We start from the raw sequence: 15,592 nt of genomic DNA, 5'->3' as shown, positions 1-15,592 counted from the left end.
CTGACGCCAGCTTGATAGTTATCTGCTCAAGCCTTGATCGCCAGTCAAGATTGAGGACGTGACTGATGAGCAGACAGGCATGTATGAAACCCCTGATGCAGCTGACATGACATGCTGCTCAGTACTGACATGTATGTGTGTATAGGTTCTCCAGCAGAGGGCAGCAGGCAGGTACTCACCGCTCCGGGCCGAGGCTCTGGGACAGGATGGTTGTATGTGTACCACTGCTGGGTCTCTCTGTTGACCTCTCGGTATCGCCCGCTGAACGCTTTTTCCACCTGGTCCATAGTGAAGGAACACACTGCAGAGCTTCCTGAAGCGCCCTTGTACCTTAAAAGACACAGACAAGCATCTCAAAAACACTTACTGTTTCAGATGTATAATCTCGAAGACAGCTGTCTTATCTGTCTTATAGAGGGGATGTTTTACATCGAAAGCATAAGCAACTCTATACAGAGACTGAATGATTTTGTAAATACTGCATTCATGTTTAACTGGCAAAGGACTGGCTTCTTCTCTCGTTTGAGACTGGTGTTTTTGTACACCATCCCTGTCAAAATAAAAGTCCAAATTCCTCCAGAAGAAGCTCTTCCACCAAAGAAATTTTAATAAGCCAGGAACCATATGATAAATGGATAAATTAATAAATAAATAATCAGAATATATATATATTAATTGAAGTGTTTAAAATGCTTTCAGCAAATTGTATCTCCCTGCATCATCAATGTAAAAGCCTTCATTAACACTGTAAGGTAGATTATTGTTGTGGAGAATATGAAATCCTTTTTATTTTTTGTTTTTAGCCTAAAAAAAGGCAATTTTGAATACATTTAGTCTAAAAAACATCAGAATCGGCTTTAAAATGTGTAATGTAATATATATATATTTTTTTTTTTAAACACATACCTCAGATAAAGAGAGATTTTTAATCCTCGTGTTTGCCACATCTGCACAATATATCTGAAAGTATGACTACGTTTGTTTGGTGATGTGTTAATTAAAAGAGCGAAAGTTTGTCCTCACCACTGAGATGTGAAGACTCCATAAAACACAGTGTTCTTCCAGTCCTCGGGGCTGGGTGTCAGCACAAATATGTCTTGGATTATGTTGAAGGGGAAACCATCATCAGGCAGAGAGCACAAGAGCTGAGCCTTCAGGAAAGTAGTCCATTTCTTCTGCAGAACTCTCTCGCCTCCCATGTCACCCTGCAACACAGATAATGCAGCTTTGAAGCCTTTCCAGGTGTGGCCAGTAGAGAGTGCAAGAATGTAAGATTGACACCTGTCTGCAGAGGTGACTGTTGACAATGCCTCTGAAAAACAATTTGATACACACGTGATTTAATGGGACCCGACAGGCTTATAAAACGCATGAAATAATAATGTGCAGCCATATGGTACGCTGTCATGGCATACACTACATACCATAACATACAGTAATATTGTATGTTATATTATCTTAGGAAAATGATTGTGTCATCTTTATTTACCTTCTTTCTCTTTCTTTGTAAAAACAACAAAGAGTTGAGCCCAACAGGGAAGCTGTTTGAATTGATGCAATTAAAAAGCATTAACCTCCTATGGTAAAACCATGCTGAGCAAAATCAGTTGTAGCCTCAACACAGATATACCCCGAGGCAACAGATTTCTAGGTCATGAAAACAATACACATCATCACAACTGGCTTAGATGAAAAAAAAAAAAAAAACACTCAGGGCTTTGAGGAGGACAAATGCTTTTTAAATGAAAAAGAAAAAGATACATTGCCCCCCTGACAATCCCTCTTCACTGACACTACTGCTGTGATTCGACGCCTTTGGCACTAGCCTTCAAAGTGATGTGAGTGGCACAGGACTTCCTTGGCATGCAGACTCATTTTGGGAGAACCTCCATCTTTAAACCTCAGGGTGAAGGTGATTTATAGTATGTAATGTATGAGTGTGAAACAATCTACGGGGAGTTACAGGCCTGAGAAAGGTGACTAAATGTTGTACCTACATCACCCACAACGAGGAGCTTATTTTGGTTTTGTGAAAAGACCTGGGATTTAAAGGGAGGATGATCTTCTGCACCAACCACTCGGTGTGTGTTTACATTCGGTTCATGGTATCAATTATTCCAATTTTCTCAAAGGCACAGATCTAACAGAGATGAAAGTTGGCTGTTGGGGGAAATAAGCAGTTTTCAAAATGTGCAGAGCAGAGGACCAAAGAGAAATACTAAATGATCTAAACTACATGAAACCCTTTAACATGAAGCTTCAATTGAATCCACTTTAGTATTACATTAATCAGAGGAAATGGCAGGACTAGATGGGAAGGGAAATGGCACATGACCAATACTGAGCTTCAGAAGCAATTACTTATTGTAGTAACCCAGGCAGATAATGAGCAACATGCAGTATATTCCCTGCTCCTCCTGGCTGAACCTAGTTTTATAATTTAATGCCACTCTGTGCTTAAACTGACTTCTGAATAATTGAAGCAAATGCATCCCATTCATTAATCCCTTGTAAAAGCATCTATTGTTCAAAAGGCTGTTCAAAATGCTATGAACATGCAGGGCAGTAATGGCTTATTTCTGGGAAACCGAACAATCCGGCAAATGAGAACATGCTTTGTTTTGTTTGTTTCAAGCAAAAACATTGTTTATCATTCCATAGTTAGGCTCGATGATGTGGAACCTGTGTACTAAACACCTGAATAAACAAGGAGGGGGACTGCAGTCAAACAGGGGATTAAGAGACACAGGGATAGGACTGATAATTTATTTGAACAGGAATCACTACACAGTATTACTTAAAAGGAAGTGACACCATCTATCTTCTAAGAATTGGCCTCATTTTAAAGCTTTTTTTTTTTTTAATTTTTTACATTTTACACTTTTTAAATACTTTTTGTTTTACTTTAGTTTGGGAAGCCAACTCCCAAAAACTGGCACATTATTACTCATTTCCTTATGGGTCTAATCTGCAGCAGGATAGTTACAATGAGCACAAAACCCCTCAACAACATGCCACATGAGTCAATATTTATATAACTATGTTAACTGGAATGATTTTTTAAATTGGATATATGGAAACACTGAGTGGATAACTGCATGAAGATGAAGAAAATATAAGCCACGGGGCAGTGTCTGACTGTGAACAGGCCTTTGATTCACAGCTGGGCTTTCTATGGTACCACCTTGGGGATTTAAATCTAATGCACATACTGTAGATGGTGTCTTTGTATGACAGCATAATGACTATCAGGACACACACCAGGGGACAGATTACAGCTGAAAATAAGGAAGCTCTCTGTGCAGGTGCTCAGGTGATCAGCCATAATGAGCAAAAAAAAAATGGTCATGGTCTCAAAGAACAAGAAATACGACAAAAGTTACAGCTCTTTTTTGTGGACAAAAAAGAGCTGTAACTTTTCATGTTTTCTCTGAGGTGGACGTCAACCTGCCAAGTAGTAGTTTTCATTCTCCTTGGACGATGATAAACATGATTGTTTTCACAGAGACAAGCAGCGGTCTGATCTGCAGAACTAGTTCATGATCTCGATGATGTTTACAGAGCAGATAAGACCCTAAAAAATATGAACAAATACTGTGTGAGGTCTGCACTTTAGCTTAAAGGGCCTCAAGTACTTCTGCAGGTGATAATCCATTTCTGCACATGGATCTTGTGCTATAGTAATCCTAAGCCATTTCGAGTTGGCTACTGAGTCCAGTCTGAGCACAAATATTTGGTGAAACATGATAAGAAAAGAGGGAGGAGAGGATCTGGAGAAAAAGAATCAAACAGAGGGAAACATGCAAGAGGAATGTTTTTCTGTAACAAGAGATCCTGCATCACTGCCCAGAAGGACTGTGAGCTACGCTAGTTGTATTAAAGCTGTAAGAAGCTTTCAGGAGCCTGGCTGTATAGGAGCATGTACTGAACACAAACACGTGAAATGCACAAACACACAACCCCCCCCCCCCCCCCTCCTTATCTGATAGATTCCTATAGTGATGGGAGGGGGGGAGACAGGAGGTGTAGCTCAAGGGTAAAAAGACCCCTTAAGATGGACCGTCTGCTTTCAAGCATCACTCACCTTACACACGCGAGCAATGCGTGACACAATGGTGTTGTCAAAGAAATCAAACTCCTTTCCTGCTTCACTGAAGAAGAAGTAAATCTTATCGTCATCGCCCACTAGGTTGCCCTCGGGCAGGCTCTCCTGTATGTAGGCAGAACCAACAAAGGCCGGGTCTGAAAGAAAAGCAACGTGAACAATACTGTCAACCTACAGCATATGCAATTCTGGCATCCAGGGACAGGTGTCCCTATTCCCTCTGACATCAACGCACTGAATGGAAAATCCAGTTCCAACAGGGACTAGATTGCAGGTAAACACTTTCCATTCCATTAATCTCCATTTGTGTCAAATTCAAGATTTCTCATACAGCAACACTTTGAGAATGTCATTTATGGGATATTATGATATATGGGATTTTTCTTATAAGAAGATATAATGAAAAGCTACAGGACTGTACCTTGAAGCCAGTTGAGTGAGTTTTCTGTTTTTAAAGCAGATCCTTGGCCTAGACTCTTGTAAATGATGGGTTCATTTCCTTGGAAATTACTGACTGTACCGGAATACAGCTCTCCATCTGCAACGCAGAGAAGAAGACCAGTATAATCACAGTGTTTACCACAAGGGAATGGGCTTCTGCGTCATACGCAGTAATGAAATCCAGAGGTTGTGCCCCAATTTGTTTTGATATCGACCACCTGTATCTGGTAACTTCACTGACTTTTCTATAAATCAAAGCGTTTAAACAAAGCTCGGCTTTACTGACAGCTGACAGCTTTACTCAGACCTACCAGCCATGATGGCCGTGGACTTGTATTCAGGGTTGAACGGGCAGCGGCTTCGTCCATCCTCTGTAACAATCTCACCGGTGTCACTCTTGACGAGGGAGAAGTCTGTGGTGTTCTGTAGAAAACACACCACATTAGTTGAAAAGCAGAGCTGTGACCTGCTCTGTTCATCTGTCCCACAGTAAAAAGGTGGTCAGTCAGTCTTTGGTTTAAGTTGACGCACAGCTCGTCCCTGTATGTTTGTTATGAATTGCTTTAAAAGGCTTTAAAGGATTTGGAGAAAAGGATTGAAGACTGGATCGATTCTGATATAATCTGATTACAAGCATTAAATATTTCGATCCATTTCCCTTCAGCACAGGACATAATAAAATAATGGATATATATTGTATCTAGCTGAGCAGGAGCTCAGCCAGACTGCTAAGTGAGCTGAGAGGCAGGAAGCAGCATGCTCTTCCCCTAGAACCTAATAAATAAACACCATGTAAAATGTCTTCCACAGGTATGATCGGGCTCCACATAGCTGCTCAGTGCAACAGATGTGACGGTTTCGTATAAACACTTACTATGTAAGCACAGATGGGGCTGAAGGCGTACGTCCCACAAACATACAGATGAGTGTTGTTCATACGCAGTAAAATCTTGATGTAGTTGAAGCAATCCGTCTGTATTAGAAATGAACACAAGAATTTCATTAAAAAGGCTGAAAATCAATTTACCCACTTCATTTTATTTACAGCTACTTACATACAAGGATATACAGTATCAATTTACACCAAACAATACACTGATTTTTTTTTTTTATTCATTCATCCAAGTTATTTTCCTTCCTGTCTCAAGGCACAGCAGTTTACAGAAGCTTATTAAAAGTGAAGACAAAAATGCAAAGAAAACAAAAATGATCTGCAGACTTCACCACAGTCCAGTCAAGTACTTAACAAAACACAACATCTTGTGAAACTGTGTGCTTGCATTGCAAATTGTATTATCAAATTATATGTATATTATAAAAATTTTATGCCATTTTTTCACACAGTAATTTTGAGATCATTTTCAATATTCAAAACACACACAGATTCCCTTCTGCTAATCTGTTCCCTCCGAAAGAATAAGTTACAATAAATTCACAAGGTTCTAGGCCTGTATGTTTACATATAAAAGCAGTAGTGGAGCAGGCGGACAAAAAGAAAGAGTGTAACAGAGGAAAAGTTTGTTTGAAAGGAAGGGAAAATCCATTGTTGTGGGATGGAACGTTATAACTTGACAGGAAATTTACCAGGGTGCTGCCCTGGGTTTGTTTCCAAAGTGCCATGTAACAATGGTCAACTTAACCACAAAAAGCAAACCTGCAGTCGTGTAAATACTGTCTGAGCCATCGGAGTTCAGCTACTTGAGATTTTAAACCAGCAGTTGACTGACCTGTAGGTCTTTGCCTTTGAAACTGCACTCATCTCTCTTCCTCTCTGGAGTTTTCCATGTGAGCTGCAGGAGAGAAACACTGTCAAACTCAAACTGTCGGTTTAATACAGAGAGGTTTGTTATATTCACATTGGACTTCTGGGGTCGTATCATATTTATAACTATATTCATATTGAACCTCTGGGATCCTATTATAACTACATTCATATTAATACAGCGTACTATATGTATATGGTACTGCAGTTTAAAGACGCCTGCACACTGGCTCTTACATTTCTTTGGAGCGTTACTGCACTGATGTCGGAGAGGTTGAGAGCGAAGAGAACCTCCCGAGCACCAACATACAGCATGTTGTCTTCTTTACTGAGGAGGACAGAGGTGTAGTTTAAGACTCCGCCGACTGAGAAACTCCTGGTTGTCCTCTCCTTCGCATCTGGACAGAAACAGACACAAACAGAAGAGACAAAAGATGTAATTTGTGCATTAGTTGTGCTCAGCTTGAAGATTCAGGATGTTATGTCTGTTAAAAAGCATTACAAGTTGCTGAAGACATGAAAATGCATTAAGGCACCTGAAAATGCAAATTAATTTTTGTTTGTGGTCACAACATTTGACGTACTCTACAGATATTGTGTGGATGTCTTAATTAGACACAATCGCACAATGTGTAACTCCTGACAAGCCCCACCAAGTTTATGACAACTACACAGCCCAGGAGCATTTTGTGTTTTAATGCTAATGAAACTCCATGACTTGAATTTAAATTTCATAGTAAGAAAAGAAAAGTATGCATAAATTGTCTTCACTGACATATGATCTACTTATGTACAAGCATTTGTAAAGTATTTTTTCCTGACTGTATTAGACAGCATACAGTCTCACTCTGTTATTGGACTTTGTAGGGCTACTACAGGAGATCTACAGCACAACTAAGGATCTGGGCCTCATGTAATGTTTGATGCACCTGGAAAAAAACTAAATCAGTCGGTCTACGTTTCCCTGTGCGTGTGTTTAACTTCAAGCTTCCTAATCCAGCTCCTTATCAGAGAGAGACAAAGAAGGAGAGGAGAAACAGAAAGAGAAAGTTCTTCATATTTCTACAAAAGGCGAGTGAATGGCTTTGTTCCAGCCACATTAACACCTCCTGACTGAAGCCAAGGGTTAAATCATCAACTCTCCTAATCACTGTTTTGAAGGCCTGTGTGTATCTCAGATTTGCAGCAGCCTGGAGGTATTCGCTGCCGGCCCAGCTTGAACGACTTGCCTTAATTGCATGCCAGCATAAACAGAAGCAGGGAGCTGATGGAAACCTGAAGTGACTGAAGCTCTGAAACACGACCTTTGCCCCTGTAATGTGACGAACGAGGGAAAAAATAACAGACTATTTATTTTATTGAGGAAGGCGCTCTAATATTGTTTTTGTCAATGATGCGATTTCACGTTAGTCGAGGAATGTTCTGTGTGATTTATTAAGAAATTACTCCTCTAAGTGACCATATGAAAATGTTTGTTTCACTTGTTAAAAAAAAGTTTTATAAAAAAGAGTTAATCATATTTTTTTTGGACCCTCTTCTCGACTCTGAAAACAAAAAACAAAAGAACAGCACCACCCGGCTCTCAATATCTCAAACTGAATAGGTTTGGCTAATTTAATCATTAATTTAGTATATCCCAATTTAAACTGTGATATCTTAATGGAACAATCCTTTTCACACAGACACCAATGGAACATAAAATGTTTTTGTTAGCAAAATGCCACATTTATGGCAAACATAACAAAATTAAAATCACTTCATTCAATAAAAAGTTACCAATGGTTATCTCCAAAATGAAACTGAACTCTGACGTGGACCCAGTGTGTCATGCTGAACCTCATTTATATTATATAAAAATTAAAATATGGGGTGAGAAAACAAACAAACAAAAAATATATATAAAGGCCACAGTCTCACTTCTAATCTTCCAGCTCACAAAAACATATTCATACATATTTATAAATATGTATAAATATACAGGTCACTACCTCGACAATTCACCATTTTTTTGGCAATTTATCTTTTATATTGCTACGTAACTTGTGTCAGTTATTTATCGTATTTTGTGCTGTAGTATATCCATCTAGCATATTTTATTTTTATTTAATCGCTTAGAGGCACCAAACATAATTTCATTGTATGCCTACAATGATAAATGAAGTGTCTTCTCTCTTATGTCTTAAACATATGATGCACTATAATATTAAGCCAAACTCAGTTGAGTTTTACTATTTCCGTTGACTTCATGATGTTACTGTATTTTCACTTTCTAGACTCATAGGAATCACAGGAACGGCAGATTCATACTGGATTAAAACCACAGGTGCTGGTGGTAATAGTTACAATTATGGCACTTCCCTGCATAAAACTAATCCAGTCCAGATAGAATAAGGTGTCATTATGTTCCACTGATAATAAGCACACTATGTGGTACGTGCCCTGCAGTACGTGTGACCTGATATAACCTCACCTCAGTGGGTAGGTACAGGAGGTTGAGAGACTTCCTCTCCCTCGGGAAAATAACACGTTAATAGCAGTCCATCGCCACGGCAACAGAGAGCCATATTGTAGTTAAATCTGTCCGTAAAACCACAAGAGGCTCTGCTCTATGTACTGTACATGGACCCATTGGGGCCGTTCACTCCCCTTTTCACTGTCATTACGGGATGAATGGAGTGCTGCTCTGTGCTGGTGCCGTGTCCTTGGGTGAATCTAACTGTTATTTACAGAGAGAGAAAGACAAAGGCCAAAGCCCGAACCGAAACAAAAGCTTTAAGGGAGGATATCTACACAAGTATTCTCTGGAGTCATATCACCACTGTCATACTTAGCGACCACAGCTGACAGAGAAAAACAATAGGGCCCCTAATTGAGTATCATTAAAGAGATCCAGGAGGGTTTGCAACCATACAAAGCTTTCCATTTATAATTTAAGGAAAACATTAATCACTTTTCAGTAAAGCACTATTGGTTTACAATTCTTTATTTCTCTGAGGGGTAGGTAATTGCTAAACACCATGCTCTCTATTAATAAAAGGTATGTCTCAAGGTCAGCACGATGTTTAAACCTGCTGTAATCAATATTCTATATAAACAGTTACTATATTTTATCGTCTTTCCACTCAATGTTTTGAATTTCCAGTCTACAACTTAAGCTAAAGCAATAAAGAGCCAGACATTTCCCCTTAGAAAAACAGAGCAGTCATAAGCACCAACACAGTCCTGAGACCACAAAACCAGGAGAGAATAACTTCTGGAGGTCGAACAGTGTGTGCAGACTGTTACCCCCAAAACAAACTCACAAGCTAACGAGTGTATCCGACTTGAACTTGTCCTCCCCTCCATTCGGCATCCACCATAGTCTTTTAGAGAATCCCCTGTATTGTTGTTCGACTTTCTGAGGTTGACTCCTGAGGGGCCATTTCATGACAATGCAGCCCCAGCTATGTTGTGGTGTACAGCAGGAAGAGGGAAACAGACAGGACTGTTCAGAGGAAGCAGTGAAGAGGGGAAGAGGAGCTCGTATCTCCTGCAGCCACAGTGTCAGAGCCAAACGGCCATCATGTCACTGCTGAAGAGGTACAATGAAGATTGTTAGCCTTGTCCATCTTGCTTTTCTCTTGCAAGAGAACCTTTTAGAAAAAAAAAAAAATATGAAGAATACCTGGTCTCCACTTTGAAGTGCATTGCTGTATTGGAGGGATTTATTTTTAGGGTACTTATATTGAAGTGGTTATGATCAGGACGCCACATGCCTTTTCACACTGGTCCATCATTCATCCATCCCGTATAGCTCCAGAGACTTGGAATATCTACGCGAAGGCAAACTGATGCTGTTAATGGCCCAACACTTTCCTAAGACATTTTACATTCTTTTTAATTTATCACCCATCTTTTTACTTATAGTATCTAGCCATGCATATCATTTATACAGTTTGTGAGCTTTGAAGATGTCCTTTACAGACCCACACAGACCTGACTGTCAACATTTTTCACTCAAATTATTCTACAGAAGAAAAGGTCCCTAGGAAAACTAAGGTCTGTGGATTATCCTGAGTATGGGGGTTTTTTCAACTGTAATTTTAAAATCTTTTCACCACAGACAAAATGTAATTAACCTCCACAACAACTTTCAGAAGCAGATATCTTAAAATGACAATGGAACAGAAAACCCAAACAAAACAAAACCAAACCACTTCCCACTCTGCTGCACTGATGATGGAAACACTGGTCACGGGTCGAGCGGACAGACGACCCCTCCAACTGAAAAGTGAAAACACGACAGAAAGAAGGAACCAGCAGGAAGAGCAGGAGGGTTTACACGTCACTGTATCTCCAAGAGTTTGATAGTGCAGCTTTCTCTGGTTCACAGCATCCATGACCCTCTACATAAGTGCATGAACACCACACTTGGTGGTTCAACCTCTGACAGCTGTAAGCAATATGAGATCATTGCCATTATTATGTAATTAAAAGTAATTTCTGCAAATGACACTGCTAAATGGACTGAAATACTCGCCTAGACTGTCTTACTAATCTATTTAGAAGGGAAATTAATTATATTGGGCTTAAAGGAATCCTTCTACATTTTGCAGCTGATTTCCTGATGGGTCTGTGTCCAAAAAAAAGTTAGACGGATAATTAAAAGCGTGGAACATCCCCTAGAGTAATAGAGAAAAGTGTAGAGTAATTTGTCCTTTGGTGCCTTCTTTTGTAGGGCAACTATAACAGGCTGATTCAATCAGTGCCCTCCCTTAAGAGGGGGCTGCCTTTATCAGCTCTTACAGCTGTATGTTCAGGAGATCAGATGATTGCATACCTCATTTAAAGCACCCGCTCTTGTTTTCTTTCTGCACAACTACAAGAAAACACTGTCGGTAACAAATACACTGGACAAGTGGCAAATTACCACCGAACTCTGCCACTTAGTCTCCATACTGCTGGTTCAGAATCTGTTTATTAGTAAACTTTTCTTGCAAACAAGGTACACTGAGAATATTTGAAGGTTATTGTCAACATTAAAAATATGGAACGGCACCTGATTTAAGTGCTGAGTCTTATCTTACCAGAACCAATCTTTTATAAAGATTGACCCGCAAAAACGGTCGCCTCTCTTTATTGAGATCAAGAGCAAGAAATAGAGTGATGATGGGTCAATCTTTAAGGGCCGTCAGACGCCCCATTTGCAGTCTTCTGACCGTAAACATGACCTACATTCTCTTCTTTGAAAGGACATGAGAAGGATGCTTGCAAGCAATAGTCATGTGAGGAAAAGACTGCACCTCGACAAGATTGAGAATTTAAAAAATGTATTAAACCAATTAAACTAAGAAGACAGTCATGAAGCTTTGTAACTAATCTAACTTTAATGACTATATCTAGTCCAGTATATAGTCATCCAGTCTATCCAGTAGGAATCTTTTGCACAGAGATTCAATCATCACTTTGCTATTGTTTAGAAAAACTCTATTAACTCGATTATAAACTGCATTCTAATATATTATATCTATGAAATACAACATATTACACTTTTTCAAGAATAGAGAGGGATTCATTACTCAGCTTTTTCTTCTTAAAGGAACTAAAGGAAACATTTTTTTAAATTAAACCAAATAAATGATCAATAACATTATTTGAGAAAGCAGACAAAGTAACAACCATCCTTTTAGCCTTTTCCACTGCACCGACTCAACTCGCTTTTGGTACCAGGTGCTTCTTCTTCCATCCAGATAGTACCCCTCTATGCGCCGTTGTTACTATAGTGATGGTGCACAAAGCTATTGGGACAACAGAGAAACGTCTGCACTTCATCAACTGACCACAGCGTGGCTTCGCAGGTTACCATACTAAAAGTATAGTGCAATAACTAACAGCAAGTAAGAGGCTACAGTTAGTGGTGTGCTGTTGCTTGACTGTTTATAAATGGCGGGTTCCCTCAGAGCGTCCCATCTCACACAATGATAATGATGCAGTAGGGATGATTCTCTCTGACCAATCAGTAGTCTGTAGCGTTTGATCTTTGCTTTTTGGCATCGCCTCAGCTTCCTTGGAACCTTGGCGGGGGAAATACCAATATAGTATCAGGTAAAACGTACTATCCACAACTTTTTCCGGAAAACCAAAAAAGGCGAATAGAGTCGAGTTGATTCAAGCTGGTACCATGCTGGGGCAAAGGACTATTTACTTCAAGACAGGCGGATTTGACTCCTCCATAATTAAAGGAGGTGGCTAATTCCTCTCCTCCAGCCTAAAGAAAGAAATCCTTACCCATCTTATAGACATAGGGTGTCAGGTGAAAACACCAGAGAAAGGACAGGAGAACAAGATGTGGAAAACTGCAATGCAGTTTATTTAATTTGTTTGACAGTGAGGGTTGACAGATGAACTGGGACACCTCGACATTAGAATGAGCTTGTGAAGATAAAGACACAACAAATTATACTTAAGACTAATAAGGAAGAACCTACTCAGGCAGAGCGAAAAGACACCGGCACAAATCTCTTTCTTCATCTGCCTAGTGTACTTGTTCAAGGACTTTGCTCGGGATAGAACGGATGAACTCTCGTAAATCCAATTGCTTTGAGAAGAAGTGATTAAAACCCTCTATTGAGTGTGAAGCGATGACCACTGTGACAGGAAGCAGCAGTGCCAACAGGAGTCCGACTGGCTCGGTGTCAGAACAATGCCAGAACTCCCACTACTGTCACATTGTCAAGACAGAAAACAGGCCACACTGGAGCCCTAACTAAATTATCCACAGTAATTTTATACTAGCTATTAGTGCTGAATGGGTGATTGTGTGGGAGAGTAGACCTGGGAAGCTGAAGGACAGAGACCGAGGCATCTGGAATGCATCAAGACAACAGGCCAAGAGGGTCAATTCACCGGGAGATTCATTAGGCAAGCTGTGAGCCTGCTGTTTGTATTGGTAACTGGTGGGGCTGCATCTTGTTAGTGGGATATTGTCTCCGCTGTACCATGCTGATGCTGAGATTGGTGGCAATTTTGAACACAGCTTCAGGAAAAAGAGGATGGAAAGTCATTTTGTAAATGCTGCAAATACTGTAAATGCTGAGGAAACTGTAAAGTGTAGAGATGAGCATTACGTATTCACACAGCAGGGATGGGCAATAACAGGCTTTGGTCGGGCAATTTATTGGGGGACAGAAACTAATCTGTTAACATTTAAACACTCATATCTCTTAAACCTGTAGTTTGAGAGAGAACGTGCACCTCAACCCTAAAAGATCCTTTTTCCCATGAAAAATGTTGACAAGGCAATCTGTTGATCAGGGAGCAGCAAAAGCTGACCCCAGATTAGCAACAATAATGTAAACCAGCTGCTGGTTCATCAGGAACTCACCGTGACCCCTGCCTCCAGTGTGAACGGGGCTGAAGTATCAAGAACGAAAAGAGACTGTACAGGAGGTCAAGACATGTTTCTAACTGTACAGCAGCACTATGCTCTGACCAGCCGGACGCTGGGCTGTGTATTTACAGCAGGAGCAGAGACACGGTCACTGTGTCCTCACAACACCTTGAAAACGAACGAGCGAAGCAATGAGAGTGTTTTTACAGGGTCTGTTGAGTTTGATTTATGTCTCGCTCCCCGGAGGCCTCAACAGAGCGGGTGTCATAAACATCAGCAATATCAAGATCAATGATCTTGTTTTTCATGATGGATTAAAAACAATCACCAAGATGGACACTGGTCAATCACACACACAACATCATTCCAGCATCATCAAATCGTCACCTGTTGTATTCACTGCTTTACGTTTAAATTCAAATAAATCACTCATCTCATGCAGGTGAAATCTATGACACAGAACAATGTTGTGTAGTGTACCTTTTTTATTTTATTGCAATTTGATAACCTAAAATCTACATTGTACTAAAATAATTAGTTGATTAATTATTAAACGGCTGCTAAATACAGCATTGCAGAAGTGAACAGTTGCAGGTTTTTGAGTTTCATAATATAACTGAATACATAACTTTGGTTTTATGGGTAAACAAATTTTTAGGGATGAAACTATTCATTTTAATTATTAGTTAATCAGCAGATAATTTTCATCATTAATCAATTCATCATTTGGCATACATAATGTCAGAAAATAATGAAAAACCCAGAGCCCAAGGCGAGGCCTTCAAATCTGTCATTCAACAAACTAAAACCCAAAATGATTTATCATCATATAAGACAAAAAAATCTTAAAGCCGAAACCAGAGAGTTTTTCATATTTCTTTTTCTTCAGTTACTATAAATTGATTTTCAAAATTGTTGTCTTTCTCATGAAATCACTTTGGGCTCAATTAAATTTTGTTGGCCCTGATTGCCACCTCCATTAGAATACATGATTAGTTATTATTAAAGTAATAGTCATTACATTTTCTGTAACTTTCCACACCTTTTGACTGTCATGGACTTTAACAAGGCAAGCATCCACACCATTAAAATCTGCTGTTCATCTATGTGGCACCAACACCATATTGAGAAGCTGTTATCTCACTTGACACTACTGTCATTTTGAATTACTTGAGGGAAGCTGATACAGATGCTCTAGACTTGACAGCTTTTAAATAATTAAAAATGCTTCACTCTCAGTGTTGCTGTGGGCATGGCCCCTACAGAGGAATTAAAGCACAACTGTCCAAACGCATGATGTCTAACAGGGAGCTGAGCACATCAACGGGCAAAAACAGGCAGCATAAGTGGCTTATAGGTGTGCCTTTAAATAGTGTTCCAACACACTAAGCCGTTCAGCATGGTCTGCATTAAAGCCTGGAACAAATGCAGAGAGAAAAGCAGATGCAGACCCTACTCCCTGAACCCATGATCTGTCCTGATAGGCGCATAATGAGAACCAGACAAGTGTTCACACCATAACACATACAAATCCCCATTCATTATTCATGGCAGATTACCCTCTTCATTAAGGCAGAGGCGGGGACCAGGGGACACAGAGAGAGCAAGAGCGAAGAGGAGGGAAGGTCAGTCTACGAAAATGCAACCGGATGAGAAGCAGCCAAACAGGGCTCTGGCCCTCCCACACTTTGGAGGTTAAAGCAACCAAGCCGTCAAGCTAGCTGGCATCCAGATGGGATAGAGAGGACCAGAAACCATGATGAGACCGGCCAGTTTCTGCTGTATGAAGTTCAGGCCCCTGAGGCCTGCAGCTCTGCATTCTGCTTTGATACTGTAAACACAATGTGACAAAGCTCTTCTGCGGGAGGCTGGAAAATGTCAGTGTAGCAGAACCGACATCAGCACAGCAAGACAA

The 15,592-nt window shown here is 40.1% G+C and overlaps 1 protein-coding gene across 5 annotated transcripts in view; it reads right to left on the bottom strand.

The window, feature by feature from the left end:
* sema4ba (sema domain, immunoglobulin domain (Ig), transmembrane domain (TM) and short cytoplasmic domain, (semaphorin) 4Ba) overlaps window positions 1-15,592 on the bottom strand; it is a 64,364-nt gene that overhangs the window by 5,256 nt on the left and 43,516 nt on the right. For all 5 annotated transcript variants that reach the window (XM_056387078.1, XM_056387077.1, XM_056387080.1 and 2 more), the window contains 8 exons: window positions 6,546-6,706; window positions 6,274-6,336; window positions 5,421-5,519; window positions 4,858-4,969; window positions 4,527-4,643; window positions 4,085-4,242; window positions 1,024-1,205; window positions 180-330 (listed from right to left, as the gene is read on the bottom strand). In XM_056387078.1, the coding sequence (XP_056243053.1) occupies window positions 180-330; window positions 1,024-1,205; window positions 4,085-4,242; window positions 4,527-4,643; window positions 4,858-4,969; window positions 5,421-5,519; window positions 6,274-6,336; window positions 6,546-6,706 (1,043 nt within the window). The remainder of the gene's footprint in view (window positions 1-179; window positions 331-1,023; window positions 1,206-4,084; window positions 4,243-4,526; window positions 4,644-4,857; window positions 4,970-5,420; window positions 5,520-6,273; window positions 6,337-6,545; window positions 6,707-15,592) is intronic.

This window comes from Seriola aureovittata, chromosome 10 (assembly GCF_021018895.1).
Source record: "Seriola aureovittata isolate HTS-2021-v1 ecotype China chromosome 10, ASM2101889v1, whole genome shotgun sequence".
In the NCBI taxonomy this organism is placed as follows: Eukaryota; Metazoa; Chordata; class Actinopteri; order Carangiformes; family Carangidae; genus Seriola; species Seriola aureovittata.
The sequence above is the reverse complement of the archived record's forward strand: the minus strand, read 5'-3'. Positions and strand labels throughout refer to the sequence as shown.